This window comes from Hyaena hyaena, unplaced genomic scaffold, assembly GCF_003009895.1.
Source record: "Hyaena hyaena isolate Hyena2069 unplaced genomic scaffold, ASM300989v1 scaffold_106, whole genome shotgun sequence".
Lineage (NCBI taxonomy): Eukaryota > Metazoa > Chordata > Mammalia > Carnivora > Hyaenidae > Hyaena > Hyaena hyaena.
In genome coordinates this window covers 325,683-351,878 of record NW_024080738.1, presented here as the reverse complement: position 1 = coordinate 351,878, position 26,196 = coordinate 325,683, and the positions used below count along the sequence as shown (strand labels likewise).

Sequence of the window (26,196 nt, the reverse complement as noted above, 5' to 3'; positions counted from 1 at the left end):
CTTGATGGCTACTCCAGAAAGTTCCTGAACATTTTACTAGGGTTGGGAAAGGGGTGGGGGTGATCAGGCACAGCCTTTGGTTGCTTTCTCTGGCTCTTTGCACTTTTGATCGGCGGTCACCTTCAGCGCCCAAGGCACGAATGGTCACTGACAGGCATCTTTCAAAGGAGATGGGGGCGGGGTATCCCTGCAGGTAGATGCATCCGCTCCCAGCGGCACGCTTTTTTTCCCAGCCAAGTCCTGGAGTCGATGCAAACCCAGCGCTCAGCATTTGGCTGATTTTCGAGCGCACGGGAGCAGTGCTTCCTGCAGCCTTGGGTCTGCACACGCCCATTCGGACTGAGCGAATTCTGGGGCCAGCGCAGGTCACCTACTGCGGGCCGGGGACGGGGTCGGCCCCACACCCGAGAGGCCAGAAAGCCGGCAAGCCGCGGGCTACGAAAAGTGACCCTGGCGACCCCAAACGCCCCCGCCTCTCTCGCTCAGGCTGTACCTGCCCGCGGAGCGCTGCGAGCCGCCGGCAGAGAAGATGGCTAGCCCTGCGCCCTTAGTGGCCTCCATCAGCCACCAAATGGTGGCTCTGCAGACTCTGCAGCTGCTGCAGCAGGAGTGGGGCTGGGGGGACGGTCCGAACTACCCCGGGAGCCCGCGCGATCCAGACCACGTGTCCGCCGCCCCAGCGCGTAGCACAGGCCCTCGGCGGGCCCGACCCGGCCCGCGGCGGGACGATGGGGGCGGGGGCCGGGGGCCCAGGAACGCGGGATCTGGGGCGCGGATAAGCTCCCCACAAACGGAAGCGGTGCGAGGCGCCGAGGGGGGGCGCGGAGCTGCTGCCCTTCCCCAGGGGCCGCGGGCCCTGCACCCTGGCCCAGATGGCCATGCGCAGCGCGCTGGCCCGCGTGGTGGCCTCGACCTCGGAGCTGGTGAGCGTGGAGCGGACGCTGCTGGGACCCCTGCAGCAGGAGCGGTCCTTCGCCATCCATCTGAAGGTGAGTCTGGCCTCTGGCACCCCTTTTGGGCGCAGGATCCCCGGGCCGGGCGGGGCTGCGGAGCTGGAGGACGGGCGGGGCCGCCCACGGCGAGGCCGAGCCGCGCGCAGATTCCGCCTGGGCGGGAGGGAGTGGGGAAGGGACACCCCTGGGACTTGAGTCCAGGAACTAGACTCCTGACAGGGAGGCCTTGCCAAAACCTTCCTCTGGAACTCCTTTCTCTCTCACACATAAATCAGCTTCCTGCTCCAGCTGAGGGCCCTTTCCACATGTGCAGCGGTCTAGGGATGGAGGACAGCTCCCCCTGCCCCCCACCCCCCTTTTAAATTAATAACCCTTTCTCCGGAGCCTTAAAGACACGTATTAAGTCCCCTCTGCCTTTTGTGTGACCGAATCACCTAGATTTATTTAAAGTTCCTTCACACTTAAGACTCACAATTATTTTTGCATAAATCCAATTCCCCACGGAGTTCAGAGGCCTTACAGAGTCGACCTAAATTCCCATAAAGTGGGTTGAGAGCGGGGACGGGTTCCGGGTGTTGAAGCGTGAATACTAATGCTAAACTCCTGCTAAGTCACGCAGCTCGCATTTGCAGGGTTTCCGCTCGCTCACGGCACCACCACCCGGGAGTCAGTCTAGCCAGGGAGCACAGCAGCTGCCTCCCAGGCCGAGTGGGGGCTGTGGAAACCTGGGCGGCCTGGGGGCCAGTCTCCGCCTTGTCGTTCACTAACCTGAATTGGTTTAAGGTCACAAGTTTTGAGATCTTCTGGCTTTCCAGCTTTGCTCCCTCGCTTCCCCTTGAGAGGCTAGCAGAAGGAGATGAGGAAGGAAGGTTGAAGAAAGCTTAGAGCAGTTCTCAGGCGTTGCTGTTCTTGGTCTACAAGCCAGGGTTTGGGGGGGAAATTGCTACATTTTCGGTTGTGCTGTACACTGTAAAAGACTGACTTAAAATCAAATCTAATAAGGCATGTGATACACCCAAATAGACATTGTTACTGTACACGATGCTTTCTCCACCTCCCACTATTGATATTTCGGGTTGGATCATTGTGGGGCTGCCCTATAATCCTTCTCGAAGTAATCTTTTTCTTATATGCTAGAGCAAATCTTTCATCCGCCAAGTCCCTCCTCCTCCATACAGTTTCTGTGGCCGCCACTCTGCCGGTTCCTCAGTCCATAAACCTGCTCAAGCTCCCTTTACCTACCTGCTCCTTGAACCACAGCCCTTTATCAGCGTTATGAGAAAACAGGCAGACATCTGCATGTGTTGCTCCCACTTTCTGGAAGTGGCCTGAGTGCTCATTAAGAACAGAGCTGTCAACTTTCTTACTACTGGATGCTGTTCACCTGCAAGGGAGTAGTGAGTTCTTAGGGCTCCTGACAATAACCAGTACTTTCCGAAGGGAAAGAAACAGGGAGAGGTTTCTCTGGATGATTTGCCTCCTGGCTCTAGCATCTTGGGATTTCTCCTGGTTCTCTCTGGAGAAAAGGTAGTATCTCCATTTGGTTGTAGAGTAATGATTATAAAGAACTTGGACTTAAGGGCACTGTAGTTTGTCTTTCCAGGGGTCTGGTTATGCAGACTTGGCTTCATTATTACTAGTGTTAATCCAAATAATCTGGTAGAGTTTTCTTTCTATATATTTTTTTGCAATATAAGTTTTAGGTGCCCAGCTTTATAATTTGACATCTGTATATATTACAAAGTGATCACCACCGTAAGTCTCATCACAATCCATCACCACACAGTTGACCACCTTCACCCATTTGACCCATCCCCCAACCTCCTTCCCCTCTGGAACCACAAGTCTGTTCTCTGTATCTATGATTTTCGCTTTGCTTTATTTTGTTTGTCCTTTTGTTTTGTTTTTTAGATTTCACATGAGTGAAATCATGCAATATTTGTCTTTCTCTGTCTGGCTTAGGTCACTTAGCATAATACCCTTAAATCCATCCATGCTGTCGCCAGTGGCAAGATTTCATTATTTTTTATGGCTAAGTAATATTCCACTGTGTGTATGTATGTCTGTGTGTAGCCACCTCTTTATCCATTTATCTGTCAATGGACATTTAGGTTGTTTCCATATCTTGGCTATTGTAAATAATGCTGCAGTGAACACAGGGGTGCATATATCTTTTCAAATTAGTGTTTTCCTATATTTTGGATAAATACCCAGAAGTGGATAGCTGACTTCTGTTCTTAATTTTATGAGGAATCTCCATACCGTTTTCCACAATAGCTACACCAATTCCCATTAATAGTGCATGAGGGTCCCTTTTCCCCATGCTCTCACCAACACTTGCTATTGCTTGCATTTTCGATACTAGCCATTATAACAGGTGTTAGGAGATACTGTTCTTCTGATTTGCATTTCTCTAATAATTAACGATGTTGAGCATTTTTTCATGTGCCTGCTGGCCACCTGTATGTTTTCTTTGTAGAAATGTCTATTCACATGCTCTGCAAATTTTTTAACCAGTAGTTTATTTTTTGGTTGTTGAGTTCTTTATGTGTATTTAGATATTAACCCCTTCTCAGATGTTTGGTTTACAAATATCTTCACCCATTTAATAGGGTGCTCATTCATTGTGGTGATGGCTTCCTTTGCTGAGGAGAATCTCATTAGTTTGATAGTCACATTTGTTTATTTTTGGTTTGTTTCCATTGCTTTTGGAGTCAAATTCACAAAGATGTCCCTAAGACTGATGTCAAGGGAGCTTACCGCCTATGTGTTTTTTTCTCCCTTAGGAATTTTATGGCTTTAGGTCTTACATTCAAGTCTTTAATCCATTTTGAGTTAATTTTTGTGCATAATGTAAAAGAGTGGTCTAGTTTCATTCTTTTGCCTGTGGCTCTCCAGGGTTCTCATTACCATTTATGGAAGAGACTGTCCTTTCTCCATTGTTATAGGCTCCTTTGTCGTAGATGAATTGCCCATATATGTGTGGATTTATTTCTAGCTCTCAATTCTGTTCCATTGATCTGTGTGTCTGTTTTTGTACCAATATTGTGGTTACTGTAGCTTTGTAGTATATCTTGAAATCAGGGAGCAAAATACCGCCAGCTTTGTTCTTTTTCAGTATTGCTTTGGCTGTTTAGGGTCTTTTATAGTTCCACACAATTTTAGAATTATTTGTTCTAGTTCTATGAGGGATACCATGAATTTTGATAAGGATTGCACTGAGCCTGTAGATTGCTTTGGTTAGTATGGACATTTTAACAATACTGATTATTACAATCCATAAATATGGTACATATATTTTCATTTATTTGTGTCTTCTCCAATTCCTTTCATGTTGTCTATGTTTTTAAATTAAGGACATGTGGATTGATGTTCTACACAGAGTAATTTCAGGAGGATTTGTACTAATGGAAGTAACACTTGTGTATCACTTGGAAGTGTGTGGAAAGGTCTCCAGTATCAGGTCTCTTTCACAGTGTTACTCGCTACAGAGAGGAGGAGGAGTCACTGGAACTGAAGCCCACAGCCCAGATGATAGGCATTAGGGACCCAAAGCAGAGACAGTGCAACACAGCTCAGTGTTAGGGTCCTGCAGAGCATTTCACACCTACTATGCCACTGCCTGCTGTAGGCCCTTGGGCAAGTTAGCCTTCTTGTGCTTCAGTTTTCTTGCCTGTAAAGTGGGAATAGAGGTATCAAACTAACTGGGTTATTAGGTTAATGCACATGAAGTCTTAGCTAGTGGCTGAGCATACAAAGTCTCAATACCTTTGAGCTATTATTATTATTAACAAGTTGATGCCTCATGCTCTTGACTACTATTATTTTGCGTTCCAGTTTTTATATTGATGGATCCGACCCATGGATCCATCATGGATCAGACCCATATATTTACTTTTCTGAGAGTGTTGACAGAAGCCGAGTTAGGATGACCGAAGGAGACTTTTAAGAAGCCTCCACTATCCCCAGGTCACCTTTAGCCCATGCCTGATCACTAATGTAGAGATGTTATCAAGTGAATGACTTCCTGATCAAACCACTGAGGATTAAGGAAGTGAAATTTTTAGGGTTGAAGGCAGAGAAACTCTCAGCACAATACTAATGGATATTTTTATAGTATTTTAGTCTTTCCGTAAAGAAACCAACACTTAATATTCTTTTTGAATATTTAGAGATTATCAAACACATGCTAAACATACATGAAGGGAGATTCTTTATAGTGGATAAAAAATCCTTCATGGTCCTGAGTCTTGTTAAATCTGTTAACAAGATAGCAAACATCTATTACAAGAAGAAACTGAGGTTCAGAGGAATTTAGGATTTTGCTAAAGATCTCGTATCTGGAAAGTGATAGCCCATGGTTCAAACATGGTTTTATCTGACTTTTTCTACCAAATCACAGTGCTAGCTTATAGAGGGGCTATGAACATCATGCTGAAATCAAGTGCATGAGTGTCTATAGTTGACAGGGCATGGTCGTATGTGCCGTGCACTGCACACTGCTTGGACGGCAACAGTCACCTTGTAGACTGGGTGTCTTAGTTAGCATGGGCTGCTGTAACAAAATGCCATAGACTGGGTGGCTTAAACCACAGGCATTTATTTCCTCAATGTTCTGAAGGCTGGAAAGCTGAAGATCAAGGTGCAAGCAAATTTGGCTTGTAGACTGCCTGCTATGTCATGAATGGCTTTTCCTCTCTATATGCAGGGAGAGATAGAGAGAGAGAGGAGAAAGAGAGAGAGAGAGAGAGAGAGGAGAGAGGGAGGGAGGGAGGGAGGGAGGGAGATCTTGGATGTCTCTTCCTCTTACAAGGACACCAATCCTATCAGATCAGGACTTCACCCTTATGACCTTACATAACCTTAATACCTCCCTCTAGGTCCTATTTCCAATACAGTCACACTAGAGGTTACATTTCAACATACAATTTTTTTTTTGTGGGAGGACACAATTTAGTCCATTATACTAGGTCATTTGTGTGTCTCTTTATATGATGACCACTTTACACAGTGACAAAAAGCACCAGGCCAACGGTTGTAATAACTATCAAGTAATAACTATCCAGGATGTTTTAGGCACTCACCACTCAAATGGGACATGGAAACATGCAGAGCACCAGGAGGAAGCCAGTCTGGGATTTTAAGAGCTGCTGAAAATGACCAACTCACATAGGCACCATTAACCAAGCTAATTATGAAGTCACTCTGATTGAGTTTTGTCTGTCTTCTTTGAGGAGTTAAAAACATTTACAGTTTCCAAGAGTTCTGCTTGGAGCAGGTTTCCTGGAAACTATGGCTGATGCCAACTTTCAGAGGCAGGAGAATGTTCCGGCTATTATAGATTAAACTTGCCTGTAGGGGGGCATCTGGGTGGCTCAGTCAGTTAAGCGTCAAACTCTTTGATTTCCACTCAGGTCATGATCTCATGGTTCATGAGTTCAAGACCCACACCGGGCTTTGGACTGACACTGTGAGCCTGCTTGGGATTCTCTGTCTGTCTGTCTGTCTGTCTCTCTCTCTCTCTCTCTCTGTCTCACTGTTCCTCCCCCACTTGTGCTCTCTCTCTCGAAATAAATAAACTTACACAAATCTTGCTTGTGGGTTCACTTATTTCAATGAGCTAATTCCACTACGAGTTATTCCCTCAGGTTCAATAGTCTTTGCTGGTTTTCTCATTCTACATACCAAGCGTGCTGGTTATAAAACCATTGGCTTTGGCTTCATGGTCCCTGCTAATGTTCTTTGCAAACTGCAAGTGTGAGTGTTGGGTCATTCAGAGGAAGACATTGATGATGAGTGCTTTTCCCCTCATTAACATGAGTTGTGAAGCCAGTTTCTGCAAATGTGGGAACTTTGCCTTTAAAAATTACTAACGTACTGTGGAAGAAATAAATGCTCAAGGTTATAGGATTAGTAGCATAGCCAAGGAATTGCTCTTCATTGGGGATAAAATCATGCTTTTCTGTGACAAAAAGGCCCAGTGATTCCTCTGCAAGTAGCTTAACTATAGCTTCGTCATTACTCATAATGTGAACGATAGGAAAATCAGGACATTTATGCTTTCCAAAATGAAAACTTGGGGAAAGATAGGGCAGGAAGGCCAAAAACAAAAACTACTTATGTATAACATCTTGGTGGAAATGCTGCCGTGCTTTATTTTACGGTTTTGGGGTTTGCCTTGTGAATATACCTGACTCAAGTGCTTGTAGCCATCACAAAGTACTTTCAACTGGACTTTTCTAATGAAAATGGTACCATACCCCAAGCAAATGCATAAGGAATCTTAGTGACTTTTGAGTGTTTAAACTGGGTACACCGCACATAAAAATGTTTAATTTCCTGTGGACAATAGACTTTTTATGGTGACTGGCAGATACTTTGGTTCTTCACTGAGTGTTTTATTAACACACAGTTGTGTATCTATTTGAGATTGACCTGGGGTTCAGACAACCAGTGGCCGGTCTGGGCACTGTGAATCTGTAGTTCATAGCCACATGTTGATCAACCAAGGGGCAATTTGTAGTATACTGTTTCTGATAGTGTGGTTTTCACAACATGCCTCTAAATAGAGAAACGGCTTTCCCATTTTACGTACACGTCCAGTGCCGAAGGTTGTGATGGGTCTGGGGAGGGGGTTTGTGCTGCTTTGGTGGAGAGTGGTCTGCTGGCCAAGCTGAAGTTCATTAAGGTCAGGCTTCATCACAGAAAGCTGGGAAAAGCTCTTTCTTGAGTTCTTTCCGTAGAGGGCATCAGGTTCAGGGTGAGCAAGAAAGGAAAATGTGAAAAGAAACAAGTTTTCAGAGGCCCTTGTAAGAGAATATGGCTTAAAATGTGGCTGTTTTGAAAAGAACCAACTTATTTTAAAGCCGGTGGCTAAGATTATATGAACTGACTTATAGTTTCGGTAGATCTAGAAGTGATTTTGAAGGCGGGAAAAGGCCAAAAGTCTTCCTCATGGATTGCTTAAAAGTCATCTGAATTGTAGAGCCTGTAGAATCATATTGTGTTTTTGACTTTATTATCCGTTGGTGTTGGCTTCAGAAAACAAACTTTGAAACTGACTGCCGCTGCCAGATTCTTTCTGCTTTCAAGCCTTCAGTTTTGATGGGAGTGTTTATTTTCAGTAAGAAGCTAAAAAAAAAGGCCTAGCTTTTCTTCCCTTTTGGACTTTGCAGGTGCATTTCCAGTTGCTCAAAGATTCCAGATGTGCGCATTCCTAATAAATACAATGCAGAATGCAGAAAAGTGCAAGTGGGCAGTTTTTGTAAGAGACCTCCCTTTAGGAGAGGGCAGAGAAGAGGAAAAGCGAGCTCCAGCGAGGAGGTTTCTGATTAGGTAGGGGCTGGCTTTCCATGGGGTGTAGAAGGTTCCATGTCTTGAACATCTTCCAGACAGCCAAACCTTCTCAATTATGTTGCAGGGAGGAGGGATAGGCCAATGGACCAATTTTCAATTCGGATGTGACCAATGCCAACTTGAGCTTCACAACACTCAGCCTTAAGAAAAATAGTGTGACTGTGGCCAAAGAAGAAACAGTCCCTTGTAGACATTGTTGGTCAAACCCCGAAGCTAGTTTGGTGGCTCTGTTGTGTGCTTTCACGGTATCCCTGCTCACCCTGCCACCGTGTCTACGGCTCTCTGGACCCAGCTCCCCACCCTCTTCTGCTGGAAAGCGAGCTCTGCTCTGCGAGTCACTGCTGTACCCAACCTGGTTTCTGATTTGGGGCGGGTCTTTGATGAACATCAAAGTTTGGGAAGAGAGGTTGATTCAAGCTCTGCCACTCATTTGCTGTGCGACTTGGGTATGTTGCCTAATTTCTCTAAACCACTGTCATCCACGGACAACATGTTGTAAGGATTGAGTGAGACAAGGGTGTGTCAGGAGCCTGGCTTTGGATCCTGCATCTAGTGGGTTAGGCCAGACTGATGTTCTTCAAACTCTGGTTTGCCAGCTTACGCCCAGGCTTGGAAGAGTCCAGAGACTGAACTGTGGCACTCAAGGCTCACACACTAGTTTGTGTCTTGGTTCCAAGCACAAAGCTCTGTTCTTTTCAGACTGGCCCCTTCCCCATCCCAGCCCCTACTTGACTTTAAGCCATAGCTTGTGTTATTCATTCTAACTGCGGGGGCGTCTTTTCCCTGGGAGGCAAATATGACTTTCCGTAGCATCATCTGTCTCCTAACATTGGTACAGTCTTCCCCCTGCTTCTCTGATGCCTCATTCCTTCTGCAAGGGCTGGAAGGACTCTGATGATCTTAAAAAAATTATTGTGGCAAACGTATAGGAGGATTAGGAGGAACTTGACGGAGGAACAAGGGGGAGAAGAAGGGGGGAAATGGTGGGGGAAGGGGAGAGAGGCAAACCATGAGAGACTCTTGAATGCTGACAAAAACTGAGGACTGATGGTTGTGGGGGGGGAGGAGGGATGGGCATGGAGGAGGGCACTTGTGGGGATGAGCACTGAGTGTTATGTGGAAACTAATTTGACAATAAACTATTTGTAAAAAAAAAATTATTGTAAAAACAAGGGCATAACATAAAATTTACTACTTTAAGTGTATGGTTCAGCAGTATTGAGAGCATTCACATTGTTGTGCAACTAATCTCCATAATTTTTTCATCTTGTAAATCTGAAATTCTATACGCATTAAACAACAAATCCCTAGGGGTGCCTAGGTGGCTCTGTTGGTTAAGGCTCCGACATCCACTCAGGTCAGGATCTCACAGTTTGTGGTTTTGAGCCTCGTGTTGGGCTCTGTGCTGACAGCTCAGAGCCTGGAGCCTGCTTGGGATTCTGTGTCTCCCTCTCTCTCTGCCCCTCTCCTGCTCCTGCTCTGTCTCTCTGTCTCTCAAAAATATATAAACATTTAAAAACATTTTTTAAATATAAACAACAAATCCCCATTTCTCCCTCCCTCAGCCTAGCATCTCTGATTCTTTCTGTTTCTGTGACTTTGACTTTAAGTACCGCATGTAAGTGGAATCATACGGTATTTATCATTTAGTGTCTGGCTTATTTCACTTAACATAACGTTATCCAGGCTCATTCTTGTCGTAGCACATATCAGAATATCCTTCCTTTTAAAGGCTAAATAGTATTTCATTCTATGTATATACAACAGTTTGTTTCTCCATTGATTTGTCAATAGACACTTGATCTGCTTCCCCTTCTTGGCTGTTGTGGAAAATGCTGCTGTGAACATGGATGCGCAAATATCTCTTTGAGATCTTTTTGGCTATACTTGTATATTCAATAAGTGGAATCACTGGATCATATGGTAATTCCATGTTTAACTTTTTTGAGGAACCTCCATACTATTTTTCAGAGTGGCTTGGTGATTTTGCATTCCCACCATGAGTGCACGCACATGCCAGTTTCTCCACATCCTCACCAACACTTGTTATTTTCAAGGTTTTTTGACAGTCATCCTAATGGATATGAGGTAAGCTCTACCACTCTTTTTGAGCCTTAATCTCATTCTGTGTGACATCTCTACTGAGCGGTTTAAGTCGTTTCCTCTCACCAATTAGATTCCCAGCTTCTATAGAACATATTTTTCTGTTCTTTTCTGTCCTTCCTTCCCCTCTGTCCTTCTTGCTGATCTTCCCATCTAGCAGAGTACCTTATGCACAACCTTAGACTGATGGAGTGCCTTATAAATTCAGAGTTTCCATGACCATAAGCTCATTTGACCTTCACAGTCTCTCCATATGGTAGCAGTTTCCATTTTACAGATTAGAATACTGACTATTTCATAGATAAAATGTCTTCTCCACAGATGGCTAATCAAAGGGACAGAACCAGGGCTCTGCTGGCAAGTCCAGTGCTCATGAAGGAATAAACCTGCATCCCAGATGTCTATGTAGGTGCCTGGGGGCTGGCCCATCCTAAATAATACCTGTGAAGTCCCTTTTGCCACATAGGGTAACATGCTCACAGGTTTTAAGGATTAGGACATTGACATCTTTGGGAGGCCAATATTCTGCCTACTATGGGGCAGATTTTGGCTAAGAATTAAGAAAAAATGTTCTGAAAATTAGAGCCGTGGGTTGCCTTGTAAGCACATGGGTTTCTCCAGTGTGACAAGCAGTGGGACACCAGGTATGCTATAGAGAGGACTCACACATCAGCATGAGCTTTGTATGAACCCTCTTCAGTCCTTGGATTATGAGTCTACAAATGTGTGTTCTTCTGTAGGATTGGGTTTGTGTGTTTTTACCATAGTCCTCATCCCCATTGCCCTAGACATTTGGATATATGCTCTATGTGTCTCAATCCTTCTAGGTTAGAAGCTCTTTAGAGACTAGGTACCCATGTCTTACTGATGTTTTTACCCAGTGAGGTCAATCATATAGTGGAGACTTTACACATTTGACATAGATTTAACTGTTTTATTAACAGAGTCAAACAGGCTGAGGCCATTGCTTCAGTTGAGTCACCATAACATGTAGATGCTGGCTATCAATGTAGACCACTGTAGCAATCAATACATTTCACATCCAGAGTCTGAAATTACACAAGGCTTTAGAAACTCCAAAACCTGCTTTTAGATTGCTCACAGTGTTCTAATGCTGGCAACGTGCTCAAAACCTCACGTACGACATTACATCATTTCTGGAAGCATCTGGGGCTTGTCAAATAAAGGCTGCCGGGAGGATGTGCTCTGTCATTGAATGGAAAGCACCATACATGAAATCATCATGAATACTGATGATGTGATTTTCTACTGAAAGCCCATGAGCCATTCAACATTCCATTGCCTCTATGCTGTGAGTTTTTGGCTCCCGCCTGTGCAACAGAATCAGTAGAGCTTTAGTTGGAGGCCATGATTATTGGATCCACAGTTGGCCTTCAGATCCTTCAGAAAGGAAGAGAAGCAACCACCTGTTCCATTTTTCCATCCCCTGGCTTAAGAGTCCCATGGAAAGCCTATGCCTATTAATTTGTTTTCTTTGACTGTGAATATATTTGAGAAAGGCTTAAAAAGAAATACTGTACTAAAAGAGTAAAATAAAGAGACTTTGCAGAACTTGCCAGAGATCTGAAGTTTACCCAGGGCCTCAGGGACCAGTATAGTCCAGCAGTGGAATTTTATTATATGTATACTGTCCCCAAACGATGCCTTCTTTGATTCTTTACAGCAAATGTGAAATTGACTTCAGATTTTAGGCCCACAAACATATTTTTAAAGGCATTTTAATCTTATTTGGGTGATGAATGCCTTTGCAGACTGGCTAATAGGCACACGTCAGCACACATTTCGGTGGTTCCTTCAATTTTGAATTTCCCTTTGCATGTTGTCTTTGATCCTTCCACTTTGTACTTAGAGTTGGATTACTTCTATAAAGCAAGCGGACAATTTCCCTTGATGTGGATCTAGGGGAAGTAGTCCAGAGGCATTTTCCCCCCTCTACTTTCCCATTCTCAAGCAATATGCTCCAGGAGTATAGGTTGCTCATAAACTAGGGGACAGATTATCTAAGTAGCCCCTTGATACCTTCTCAGCAGAAATGAACAACACACAAAGGCAGGGAAGCAAGAATGCTTTAAAGAGGAATTAAAAACAAGAAGCAAGGTAGCCTGTGAGTAGTTGAGTAAGGAACCGTGGCGTGTTGTGTTTATCTTTATCCCAGCACCTAACTCACACTGGGGTCCTGCTGCCATTGTTTGCTGAATTGAATAGATGAATGTTTGTTTTTGTTTGGTTTCCCAGAAGATGTTCTCTAATAAACACTATGCCAGAAACCCAGGTCCTTCTAACCCAAGTGAAGGCATTTTTGTTAGGGAGAAGAATAGCTTTTCTTTCTATACGCTATTTGGAAGAAAACTCTAGTTCCAAACTTTAGTTTTAGCTTTTAGTTTTCTTTCATTTTCTTTTGGATTAACTGTATTTTTTTTTCTTTTCCTAAATTACTGAGTTTAATCCTTAGCTCGTGGTTTTTAGTGATTATTCTTTACTTACCTATAGCATTAGGTGTATGTATTTCTCAATGAACTGGATCCCACAAATTTGTGATCTACTATTTCCATAATTGTTCAGTGTAAAGCATTTAAAAATTTCAACTATTTTTTAACTGATCCATGAATTATTTAGAAGTCAATTTTTAAGTCATATGTGTACTGGGAAGATTATGTTACTGATTTCTCGTTTATTTGTGTTGTGATTTGTATGATATAGACTTCTAGATATTCATTGAAATTTTGCTTTTGGCCTACTATAATCAGCTTTCATAAATATTCCATATATCTTTGAGAATAATGTGTATCTGCTTGTCTTTATTGGACCAAGCTTGTGATTAGTGTTTCAATCTTTTCTTTCAAGGCTGATTGTTTTGTTATTTGATTTATTAGTTTCTGAGGAAGCTGGGTAAAAATCAGCTTTTATGTTTGTGGGTTGAATGTAAATTGACATTATCATCTTAGGCACACACAAGTAAAAAGCTATTATAACTTCTTGGGAAATAGTTTCTTTTATTAATTGTAGTTTATTTTATCCCCAATAATGATTTTTCTGGCTTCCTTTTGGCTCTGTTTGCTTTGTATATAATTTAGCATCCATTTACTTTAAGTATTTAGGTATTTTTAGTTTTAAATGTGTTTCTTATAAAGAACATATGAATAGATTTTTTAAATCCAATCTGGTAAATAAAGTTACCAATTTGAAATCCAGTCTGGTATTTCAAAAGGTGGATTATTTGATGCTTTCTATTCAGCTCGATTTATGTTTGTATATTTCTTCATTTTTCCGTTCTAATGATAGGATCAGTTAAGTTTTAATATACCTTTTCTGTCTGCTGATTTTGAACTTTTATGTGTTATTTCTGTACTTTAATGATAGCACTGACATTTCCCACATGCATACGTGATAAGTCTGAAATTTATCAATTTTGCCACCTTTCTCTGAATACGTACAAAAAAGCCTCAAATGCCACTCCATTCAACATGCTACTCCTATTCAGCATTTTAGAAGCATCTTGCTTTTGTGAGCCCCAAGTTCGTTGTTAGTTAATTGTCTAATCAGTTCTTTAGACTTGCATCATATTTTCAAGTTCCTTTGTTCATTGTTGCTTCTTAGATCTCATTCTTTCCTTTTGAATTAAATCTCCCCTTTCTGAATTAGATCTCTAGGAAAATATCACAGTAGGGTAACTCTTGTTGTCCTTTTAAATGAAGGCATATTTATTTTGCCCTGATGGTTAAATATTAGTTTATTTGGATTAAAAAAACCCTCTATGTTGACAGTTATTCGAAAAATTATCCCATTCTTTTCTGTCTTCAGTGGTTGTAGCTCACTAGTTGGCTTCTGTCTTGTCATCTCCTGAAAGCCATCAGTCTTTTTCTCTCTGGTTGCTTTTAAGAGTAGTTCTGCCTTAAGAAGTTTATATTTGAATCTCATTTAACTTATTCTGCTCCAGGATTATTTTACTTCTTGAATCTGTGTTCATGAACTTGGATTCATGTTTTGGATCCATTTTGAATAATTCTTAATCCATTATCCTCTTTGAATATAGCTTCCCCATATCTCCCCCAGCTTCTTTCTTGTATCTCCTGGAAGTATATCTGATGGGTTCCATCATTCTGTCATCCATGTTGCTTAACTTCCCATTCATATTTCCCATGCCTGACTTTTTTAATATCTTACGTTATGAGTAATTTTCTCATGTTCATCATCCCATCATCCAGTTTACTATTCCTCACTTCCTAAGGTATTTATTCAGGTGTATAAATTCTCTACTGAGTTTTTAATTTGTCACAATAGTTGTCATTCTAGAAATGACATTTGGTTCTTTTCCAAGCCTGTTTTTACTTAAAATAGTTTTGGTTTATTCTTTTTTATTTTTATTCACTTTAAACATATTTTATAGTTTTTAGCTGAGATACTTGGAGTTTAATCTTTCCCTGCATTGGTATCTGCTTTATCATGGTGGACTATATTCTAAATTTCATATTCTGAGTTTGTCTTTGACAGAGCTTTATGAGAATACTGCTGGCAGGCATGAGTTGTAGACATGTGCCCATGGAAAAGGCTCTTGTTTGCTTTTACCGTGTGTCTGTGGACATTTCAACCCAGTTCCAATTTTTAAGTTAATTTCTTAGCGTGAGTGTTCTCAGAATATGTGTATTGTATAGAGGGCAGCTCTAAACTTATGCTGCTGTGTAGTAAAGGTCAATAGTTATGCATTTTGGGGGCAACTTTATCCTCTACCCCAAACCTAGTTGAGACCAATTTTCTTTTTTTGATGAGAATTGATGCACAGCTAAAATAATCTATTCTTCCTTTATCTTTGGCCCTTAGGAATCTCCATTGCTTTCTTGCAATATCAGACAGGGTGTTTGTTCTATTTTATTTAGAATTCAGTAGCAAAAGGTTTTGGGGAAATTAAGTGTGCCATGTTACCAGAACCAGAGGCCTGTGGAGAGTCAATTACATGTATTTAAAATAAATCATATATTCAACATTATCTCTGATATGAAATAATTTTATTTGTTTATTTATTGGGATAATTTTAGTATACTATTTCTATATAATGGATTTTAGAATATAAAACATTTGGGGATTAAAAATCTATTTAGTTACTTCATTCTTTTTAACTACTAGGAACTATTCTTTCTAAATTTGCATTGGAAATTTGAGATTTGTTATCAAGTACCAAAATTTGTATTGGAATTTTGAAGACAGTGAATATGGAATAACAGAAACAAAGGCTACTTGTATATTCTTCAGAGCTCGGTTAGGAACAAATAGCAGGAACTAAACTCCAAATGGCTTAGGTAAAAAAGGCGTATTTATTGACTCAGATACCCAAAAAATCCTGGGGTTTATTGTTCAAGTATAGCTGGATCAATATGCTCAGAAAATGTAATTAGAATCAATCTCCTTTAATCCCTTGGTTCTACTTTCTTCTCTGCTGGCTTCATTCTCACTTGGATTCTCCCCTTAGGGTGACAAGATGCTTTCCAAAAGTCCCAGTTCAAGAGAGCTTCTCTTTCCCAATCTAACAGACTTTCTGGAACTGTGGCTTTTGGTCTGTGTTCGACCTGCCCATTCCTGACCATTCCAAGTGGCTGAGGGGTAGTGGTCTCTGACTGGCCTGGTCCCTGGAGTTTTAGAGTTGGGGTCAGCTTTGGTCAAACCACATAGGCTGAAAATGGAAGAGAGAGGTTGTCTGAGAGAAAAATCGAGGTCCCGTGATGAGAAGAGATGGGAATGGAGGCTAGGTACGCAAAACATAACAAATGTCCCCATAACCTATCTAATTGTTTGTGTTTGCTGTTTATTTCAGGATAGTGTTGAGTTTAGAAACATCTGCAGTCATTTGGCTCTACAAATTCAAGGACAACAGTTTGACAGAGATTTGAATGCTGCCCACCAGTGTTTGAAGACGATAGTCAAGAAGCTGATTCAGTCACTTGCTAATCTTCCTTCAGATGCCCATATGGTAGCCTGTGCTTCTTTGAGACAGATCTTACAGAATCTCCCAGACATATGAATGTTCAAGACACCAGAATTAAAATCACAGCCAGTACTGCTAAGAGAACTGGGTACCTGACATGCCGAATTGAATCAGCAGACAGTGGATGCTTTTATTCCCAGTAAGGAGAGATGTGATGAAATATATAACAGTCTGACCAGTGGCATCTGTACCCTTCAGAATCATAGCATGTTGGTGAATGTTTTTTAAAGCAGTAGTTCCCATTTTTAAGTATGTTGTTATATTTGCTTACTTTTTGATAGAAATATATTCCACTTTGTGGAACTGCCTGGATTATATATGTATATATTTACTAATTCATATTAAGGATTACTTTTGATCAAATGATACATTATACTTATATTAATGTAGGCCTATGAGGTTTAATATGGTTATTTAATATGGTTATTTATATACAGTTATATGATTAAAGCTTCATGGTGCTTAAAATTATCTTGAATAAATAGGATATTTGATAATCGATATGTTCTACTTACTGAGCACTTCATTTTATGTTATGAAAATGATCTTTAGATGTTGTAGGACTACATGTGTCAGTAATTATGAGTTCCAATCCTGGCATTAATAACTTACTGTTGGACAGGAAAAGAGTTGCTTCTAAAGTTTGTGCTTTCATATACTGATTTGTAAATTTACAATGATAATGAGCTATGAAGTACCAAGGATATATGATATGTAAATACAAAGTACACTATTATTAAAGTCTCATGTGGAAACATGTAGCTCTTCTTACTGTTTCTAAATATGCCAATTGAAGTCAGAAATTCTTGTGAAAAAAAGGAGGGAGTGGATATACTGGCAGGTTTCCCTAAATACTTAGAGCTGGGAAAAGAGAAGCTAACTTTTATTTGCAACAGTGATCTGAACATGCTAGGAAAAAACAAATTTCTTGTTGTTTAATGATGACTTTATTGAGAACCAAAGTAAATTGAAATGATGCTTTTCCCTTAAAATGTTAATAGAAATGGCATCAGATTTAGAAAAAAAAAAAGCAGTACACTGTATACATGCACCTTGTTTTCTGAAGGAATTAAAAACTAGGTCTATATTGTGAGAGTTGATCTGCTATTAAAAAATAAAATGCTAGTAGTAATCCAAGCTTTTTATTCCCACATATTCTAATCCTAGTTGGTTCAAAAAATTTATTCCAGGATATAATGATGAAAGGTATATTGCTTCTCTTTAGATGAAACTGACCATTCCATAGAAGAGAATTGCATTTATGAGGCTGAATTCTAAATTCTAAATGCAAGATGAAGGGTGTGTGTGCATGTGTGTATGTGTGTGTGTGGGGGGGAGGGGGTGGATGTGTGTGTCTGTATAAGGGTGAGGTGGGCCAGAAAAGACGGGCATTTATTTCTTGGAAACAATCTTTGGCACTTGGTTCTCCAATTCCTAGGAAACATTGTAGTCTGGAACTATCACCATACTATAGTGAAGCCTTTCTTTCCTCAGTGAAATTATCCCAGGACTCTTCTCTAAAGACCTATCATTATTTATAGGATGCTTTGCCCATTATAATCAATAGCTATCTCAATAAATGTTAATGTTATTATTAAACTTTTTAAACTCTCATCCCCAAGAAATATTAAATATCTTTGCTTCTATCAGTTCTTGTATTTTTCCTCATTTTGCAATGTGTTTCGCTACACCAATAACAACCCTGTTCCATCCTTCAAGTCCTGATTTACCCATCAACTCCTCCTTAAACTCTTCTGGATCATTCTGGTAGGACATGGTCTCTTCTTCCTCTGAACTCACATAAAACACATGTGCTACTGCACCGGCATTACCACATGCCATATTATAGCAATGCTTTTGATATCTACAATCAAGATCAGCTTGCTGAGGGCAGGGATTATTTTAGACATATTTGTATATTTTATAGCAACTATAATTCTAAAAGTTCTTTGACCCTACTAGAACTTCCACTGGCTCTACCACCTTTTCACACTGCCCCCCCGCCCCCTTACTTTCTGTGGCTTATGTTCTTTGCTTAATCTGTATAATCATTTGGTTGTACTGCCACCAATTCCCTTCTTCTCTTTTCCTTTGGTTGAGTTGTGCTCACAAAAGTCCATTCAAGACTAACTCTCTGACCATTCCCCTACTCTATATGAGTTCTGAATGTGGCTTAAGAACAACACACAGCCATGCAAATCTCACTTCAGTTCATGGCTACTGATCTCAAGGGACCCTCGTGTTATCCATTAGTAATACCCAGTCCCTAGACCTATAGTATCCAATGTGTAGCCACTGGCTACTTGTGGCTATTGAACACTTAAATATGGCTAGTCTAAATTGAGATATACTAAAACCATAAAATGCACACTTTTTGGTTTTTAAAAACTTCTCAATTTTCTATATTGATACATGCTAAAATGATAATATTTTGAATATATTTGGTTAAATAAAATATATTATTAAAATTAATTTTATCAGTTTTATTTTACCCTTTTAAGGGAGCTTCTAGAAAGTTTGAAATTCCATACATGGCTTGCATTGTATTTCTATAGGATAGTGGTGTCCTAGAAAATTCATTAGACAATTCAATGCTATGCTTGACAATTTACTGTCTTAGGAAGGCTGTTCCACACCTTTTCACACTTGATCCTTTTCCATTCTCCTCATTCTCAGCTGATGGCCTTGCTTTTCATTGCAGAGGAAAAATACAAGCCCTTAGAAGGCATAGCTTCACGCTAACAGATCAACTATATACTCTGAGTTTCTTTTTTTTTTATTTTTTAAAATGTTTTATTTATTTCTGAGAGAGAGAGAGACAGCATGAGCAGGGGAGAGTCAGAGAGAGAGGAAGACACAGAATCTGAAACAGGCTCCAGGCTCTGAGCTGTCAGCACAGAGCGTGATGTGGGGCTCGAACCCACGAACTGTGAGATCATGACCTGAGCCGAAGTCGGACGCTCAACCGACTGAGCCACCCAGGTGCCCCCTGAGTTTCTTTTTTGATATGAGAAAGACATGGCCTTCTCCTGTCCAAAGCTGATGGACCATTCAGGCACTGGAACCTGTTTCTTCCCACTTATTTGAGGACTTCCCTCTTGCACTCATTCCTTTCCCTGAATTATCAATTTTTGCTTCTCAGTAAGAGCATTTCCATCAGCATGCTATGGAAATCCATAGTATCTCCTCCAATCTTTAAAGAACAATTCCCCCAGCTATTACCCTATTTCTCTCCACCCCTTAAGAGCAAAAATCATTGCAACTGTTCACATTAGTTGTCTACAATTCTTTTGCCCAATTCCCTTTTGAACTCATTCTAAATGGATTTTATGTTCATGCTCCACCAAAAATATTCTTATCATTTTTGATAAGACTCCCAATGACTGCCCATGGATAAATTCAATGGTAAATCCTCAACCCTCACCTTACTTGATCTATCAGTAGCTTTTGATGCTGTTGACTACTTCTTCCTTGAATCACTTTCTTATTTTGGTTTCCAGGTCAGCAGACTTTCATGGTTTTATACCACTAACTCACTTCACAGATCTGTTTCTTAATTCCTCCACATCACCTTGAATTCTTAATTTTAGAGTTCGCCCCAGTCCTTTTTCTACATTACACTTATCTACAGCGATTTTAAACACCATCTATCTGCCAATGATGCCAAGATATATATCTTTCACCCTGAACTCCAGATTCCTATAGCCAATTCACGAGTATCTCTATTTGAATGTTTAAAAGGAATTTCCAATTCCAAAACAGAATTCTTGATCCCAAATCACCCTTTGGCTGTGTTCCATTTTCTTTGGCCTCTTCAGAATTGGTTTTCTTCCCCCATATAAATGTTCTCTTACTCTTTTAACTAGCAGTTTCTCCCAAAAGTAGATTAGTTTTCTTGGTTTAGATGAAGGCCTTTGGAGAGTAGAAAATGGTAGGATACTTATTTCCTATAGAGCCCAGGACTGCAAGAAAAATGGGTCTTTCACACCTAAAATTCTCTCCAACAGTCAGTGCCATTTCCGTTGTTCTTCATTTTCCAGTGCCAGATACTTATGTAGTAAATCTATCTGACAGGAGTATAAATTCTTTGGATTCATGAGTTTTAAGACACATTTAATTCAGCAGAACTTCAAATAAGAAGTATTCCTTATAATCTGGGTATCCTCATCAGGGATTCCAGGCCAATTCCAGGTAAATCTTTACAGCCAACAGATTTACCACAGTCCTGGTTGCACTTAAATATGCAACAGAACCAAAGGTCTGGGGTAGCCCTGGCATGTGTTACCAGAGAGCCTACCTTTGTCTGATATGACTTGTTTACTACTGGGCTCAATAGAAGTGATATTTAAAGCTGAACCATAGTTTATAAATTTTCCCTCTGGTAGACAAGTTTATATCTGAGTTTACAGTCATAAGTCAGGAGACACTTTCAAGACTGGCAGAAATTTTTCCATCACAGAAGTAACATTGGTCATCCCCCTTGCCTTGATGAAGATTTTGATAATCATGGCTTCATTTCTTTTTCCTTAAACAAGACTATTCATAGTACTATCAACTGCATTATGCCTTTTTATATCTAAACATTATTTTATCTAGAAATAAATGGATATTGGTTCTGGTCCTTCCCATTTTTCATATATTCTCTTGCGTCTCTTATAGTCTCAGACTTTATTTGTTAGTCATCAATTCCCTGTGTAACTTAAACTGTAAGTATATATAGCAGGAATACTATTTACACTCACATTAGGTGAATAGTTCTTCCTAGAAGAATATGAATAAAACTTTTTTATCCATTTCCCTGCCTTGAGGCAATGTTGATTAAAAAAAAACAAAAACAAACAAAAAAAAAAACAAAAAACATGACAGAATGAGATAAACCTTGTAGAGCTTAAAAAAACCTTGGAACTTCCAAAGTGTTGAGACTGTAAAGGGGTCTCATGTTTTGTTAATGTGGAGACTTTTGAATGGCACCGAAGGATAGGGCTGATTGCCAGTAGAACCAACAATGTGTTTAGAGAGTTGAAACTTTCAGTCCCACCTCAACCTTCTGGGAGGAGACAGGGGCTGGAGGTTGAATCAATAGCCAGTGGCCAATGATATAACCAATCATGCCTGTGTAATGAAGCCTCCATAAAAATCTAAGAGGAAAGTGTTCTGAGAGCTTCCAGGTTGGCAAATGAGAAGTCTTCCATGTGCCACTGTGCCAGGTCCCAAATTCCATGAGGGCAGAGTTCCTTTGCTTGGGACCTTGCCCTATGTATCTCTTCATTGGGCTATTAATTCATATCCTTTTGTATATTCTGTAATAAACTGATAATCTAGTGAATGTTAGTTTCCTGAGTTCTGTGAGCCACACTAACAAATTTATTGAATTCAAGGAGGAAGCGATGGGGACATCTGATTTATAGGATGGGCCTGAAGCACAGGTATCAACTGGAGCTTGTGATTGGCACTGGAAGTGGGGAAGGCATTTTGTGAGACTGAACCCTTAACCTGTGGGTTAACTTGATATTCCCTCTGGTAGACAGTGTCAGAATTCAGTTGACTTGTAGGACACCCTGCTGATGTCAGAGAATTTCTTGGTGGTGTGGGGAACCACTCCTCTGCAAACATACACACACATTGGAGTGGTACTCAGAATAACCGTACCCGATGAAATTTTCCTCGTACTTTTGGTTAATTAAATGTAAATGGTTACCACATTACCTATATTACTCAATATTCTGAAATTCTGCTTTTTTGTAGCCACTTTAATAATATTTTCTATTTTCAAAACCAAATTTTTGAATTTTGTATAAAAAAGCTAAGTACTTTTGCTATTTAGTAGTATCAGGAGCTATAAAATTAATGGGACTGGAATTACTGTTAGGAAGTTGCAGTGGATACTGTTTTGCTCCTGTTCTCAGGGCCTGCTTCAACATTAAGTCACAAAACATTCACAACTCACATGCAGCCTAAGCGGGCCCATGGGACAGTCTACTGCAAATTTACTCATTAACTTGGGTCTATCGCTATGCAAAACACCATCTATTCTAGATGCAGGCTGCAGCTGTTCCATTGTTTCCAGGTGTTTTGATGACTCAATCTGATCAATAGTTGACCCTGTTAGTACAGAAATAACTGGAAAATAATTGACAGCAAATCCCATCAATTCAGGAGTGTGTATGCATAATTTTCTATATTAATAAACACATAATTTCTAGGCATCCAATCTCATTTTCTTTTACTCATTTAAGTAGGCTAAAAAGATCTTTGAGTGGAGAGATTTCTCTATTAGCAATGGGTACTGATAAAAATAAGAAATTCTGAGTGACATCCAATTCTAAGCAATGATTACATATCTAACATGTTCCCAAATGGGTTTTCTGAACACTGACTAATTATTACATCATAATTTCCCAGAGGTCCTTTGGCTACAGGTCTTAAAACTGTTCATTACAAATAAAGTGAGTTCCTGGGAAAATGCGGGTGGCCCTTAGCAAATCAGTATCACTAGGGAAGAAAAGAATTTGCCAAATAAATAACTCAGGCACTTTTATAGGCATCCAGATAACTATGCATCTACTTATTTCTTACTCTTTTACTTTGAAATAATTATAGACCTGTAGATTATATTCATAGACTATCCAGAGACTAAAGATTCATGAGAAGTTGCAAAATATAGTACGTGGGTTTTGTGAAGACTTCACCTAGCTTTCCTCAAGGATGCCATCTTCTATGACTGACACAACACCATCTTATATGACTGACACAACAGCAAAAGTTGGAAACTGCCATTGATACAATAGTGCTAACTAGATGACAAACCTTACTCAGTTTTCACCACTTTTTTCATATACTCGTGTGTGTGTGCATACATAAGTCGTTCTATACAATTTGATTCCATGATAATTTCTGTCACCACCACAATCAAGATACAGAGCTGTTCCATCACTAGAAAGAACTCTCTTGTGCTACCCTTTTATAGTGGAATTCGCCCATCCCACCCACCATATCTCTGTCCTCAGCAATCCCTAATCTGTTCTCCATCTCTATAATTATGCCATTCAAGAATCTCATGTAAATAGAAACATACAGTATATATCTTTTTGTTATTGGCTTTTCAAAACTAAACATAATATCCTTGACCCCTCCAAACTGTTGCATGTATCAATAGTTTCTTCCTCTAAATTGCTAAGCAGCACTTTATTTATTTCTATCTATTTTTCAAATTGATTTTTGCCACAACATGTTCTAAAAATGGGATTTGGGAAGGCTCACTGAAATAAAAAATGTAAGTGGGAAAATCAGAATCTGGTATAAAAATATTAATATGCTCATGGATTGGAAGTATTAATATTGTTAAAATGTCCATACTCCCAAAGCAATCTACCGATTCAATGTAATCCCTATTGAAATACCAATTGTATTTTTAAAGAACTAGGACAAATAATCCTAAAATCTGTATGGAACCACAAAACAACAACAACAACAAAACAAATAGCCAAAGCAATCTTGAGAAAGAAGCACAAGGCTGAAGGTATCACAATACCAGGTTTCAAGATCTACTACAAACCTATAGAAATCAAAACAGTATGGTACTAGCACAAAAACAGACATGTAGATCAACAGAACAGAATTGAAACCCCAGAAATAAACCCATGTGTATATGGCCAATTAATCTATGACAAAGGAAGCAAGAATATACATTAAAGACAGAATTTTCAATAAATGGTGCTGGGAAAACTGGACAGCTACATGCAAAGAATGAAACTGAACCACTTTCTTATACTTTACACACAAAAAATAAATTCAAAATGGATTAAAAACCTAAGCATGAGACCCGAAACCACAAAACTCCTAAAGGAAAACATAGAGAGTAATCTTCGACATTGGCCTTAGCAACATATTTAGAAATATGTCTCCTCAGGTAGAGGAAACATAAGCAAAAATAAACTTTTGGGACTATACCAAAATAAAAAGGTTTTGTACTGAACAGGAAACCATCAGCAAAACAAAAAGACAAACTATTGAATGGGAGAAGATATTTGCAAATGATATACCTGTTAAGGGGTTAAAATCCAATATATGTATAAAGAACATATATAACTCAACATAAAAAAAAAAACTGATTAAAAAGTAAGAAGAGAGGGGCCCCCGTGTGGCTCAGCGGGTTAAGCATCCAACTCTGGGTTTCAGCTCCGGTCACGATCTCATGGCTCGGCCATGATCTCATGGTTCGTGCATTGGAGCCCTGTGTCGGGCTCACCAGCACAGAGACTTTGGGATTCTCTCTCTCTCTCTCTCTCTCTCTCTCTCTTTCCTGCTTCCCCACTCTCTCGCTCCCTCTCAAAATAAATAAATCAACTTTTTTTTAAGTGAGAAGAGAACCTGATTAGACATTTTTCCCAAGAAGACATACACATGGTAAACAGACACAAGAAAAGATAGTCAACATCACTAATTATCAGGGAAATGCAAATCAAAACCACAATGAGGTATCACCTCACACCTATCAGAATGGGTAGTATCAAAAAGATAAGAAATAACAAGTGTTGGTGAGGATGTGGAGAAAAGAGATCACTCATGCATATTAGTAGGAATGTAAACTGTGCAACTACTATGGAAAACAGTATGGAGATTCCTCAAAGAATTAAAAATAGAAATACCATATGATCTAGTAATTCCACAACTGGGTATTTACTCAAAGAAAATGAAAATTAATTTAAAAAAGATATATGCACCTCTGTGTTTATTGCAGTATTATTTATAATAGCCAAGATATGGAAGTAACCCAAGTGTCTAGCCATAAATAAATGGATAAAGAAAATGTTGTGTACATATGCAATGGGATGTTACTTCACCATAAAAAAAAGAAATCCTGCCGCTTGTCACAACATAAATGGGCCTAGAGGGTATTATACTAAGTGAAATAAGTCTGTCAGAGAAAGACAAATACCATATGATTGCGTTTATCTGTAAAATATAAAAAACAAAACAAATGAACATACAAGCAAATAACTGACACTCATATACAAAGAACAAACTGGTGGTTGCCAGATGCAGATGGGTGGGGGGTGAAATAGATAAAGGGCATTAAGAGATACAAACTTCCAGTTATAAAATAAATCATGGAGATGAAAAGTACAGCATAGGGAATATAGTCAGTAGTATTGCAATAATTTTGAATGGTGACAGATGGTGATTATACTTATCCTAGTATCATGGTGAACATTGAATAATCTACAGAATTGTTAAATCAATGTGCTGTACGCCTGAAACTGATAAAACATTGTATGTCAATTATACTTCAATAATAAATTTAAAATTTTTCAAAAAAGATGAATGCAGGACTAAGATAAGCACATAAAATACATGTAAACAGTTACTAGAAAATTTGGCTTTCAGCTTCCTGGCAGTTACTACAAGCAAAAAACAGCCGGTTACGCATCTCATAGTCTAAAGATGTAGGCAAACAAGTTTCCCAGGGGCAGCTTAGCCACTTCCAGTACTCCAGCTAGAGGGAAGATTCTTTCCCAAGGGGTCCATCAGGAGACTGTGGCCAGCGAACACTTCATTCAGAAATAAGTTAAGACTCTATCAAAGGATGTGTGTTAATAGTACAAGGAATTTTCTTGCGTAATTCAAGATTCTAATCACCCAACTTTCTCACTCTAGGATCTTAGGGCAATAAGGATGTAGGTATTTTGGTCTTAGTTTAAAAAAAGACATTCATGTGACTGGATGTGAACAGAAGGGCAGACAAATATGAACTGAAAAGCTATTATGCTTTCCTTTGAAGTCCAG

General features: G+C 39.9%; 1 protein-coding gene across 1 annotated transcript; it reads left to right on the top strand.

Moving 5' to 3' along the window:
• The first annotated feature begins 405 nt into the window (after positions 1-405).
• On the top strand, positions 406-16,716 carry DLEU7 (deleted in lymphocytic leukemia 7). Its single transcript, XM_039236119.1, is given in 3 exon segments — positions 406-814; positions 816-989; positions 16,240-16,716. Coding segments are annotated over 3 exon segments (666 nt in total). The 5' UTR covers positions 406-529; the 3' UTR covers positions 16,447-16,716.
• Positions 16,717-26,196: the final 9,480 nt, after the last annotated feature.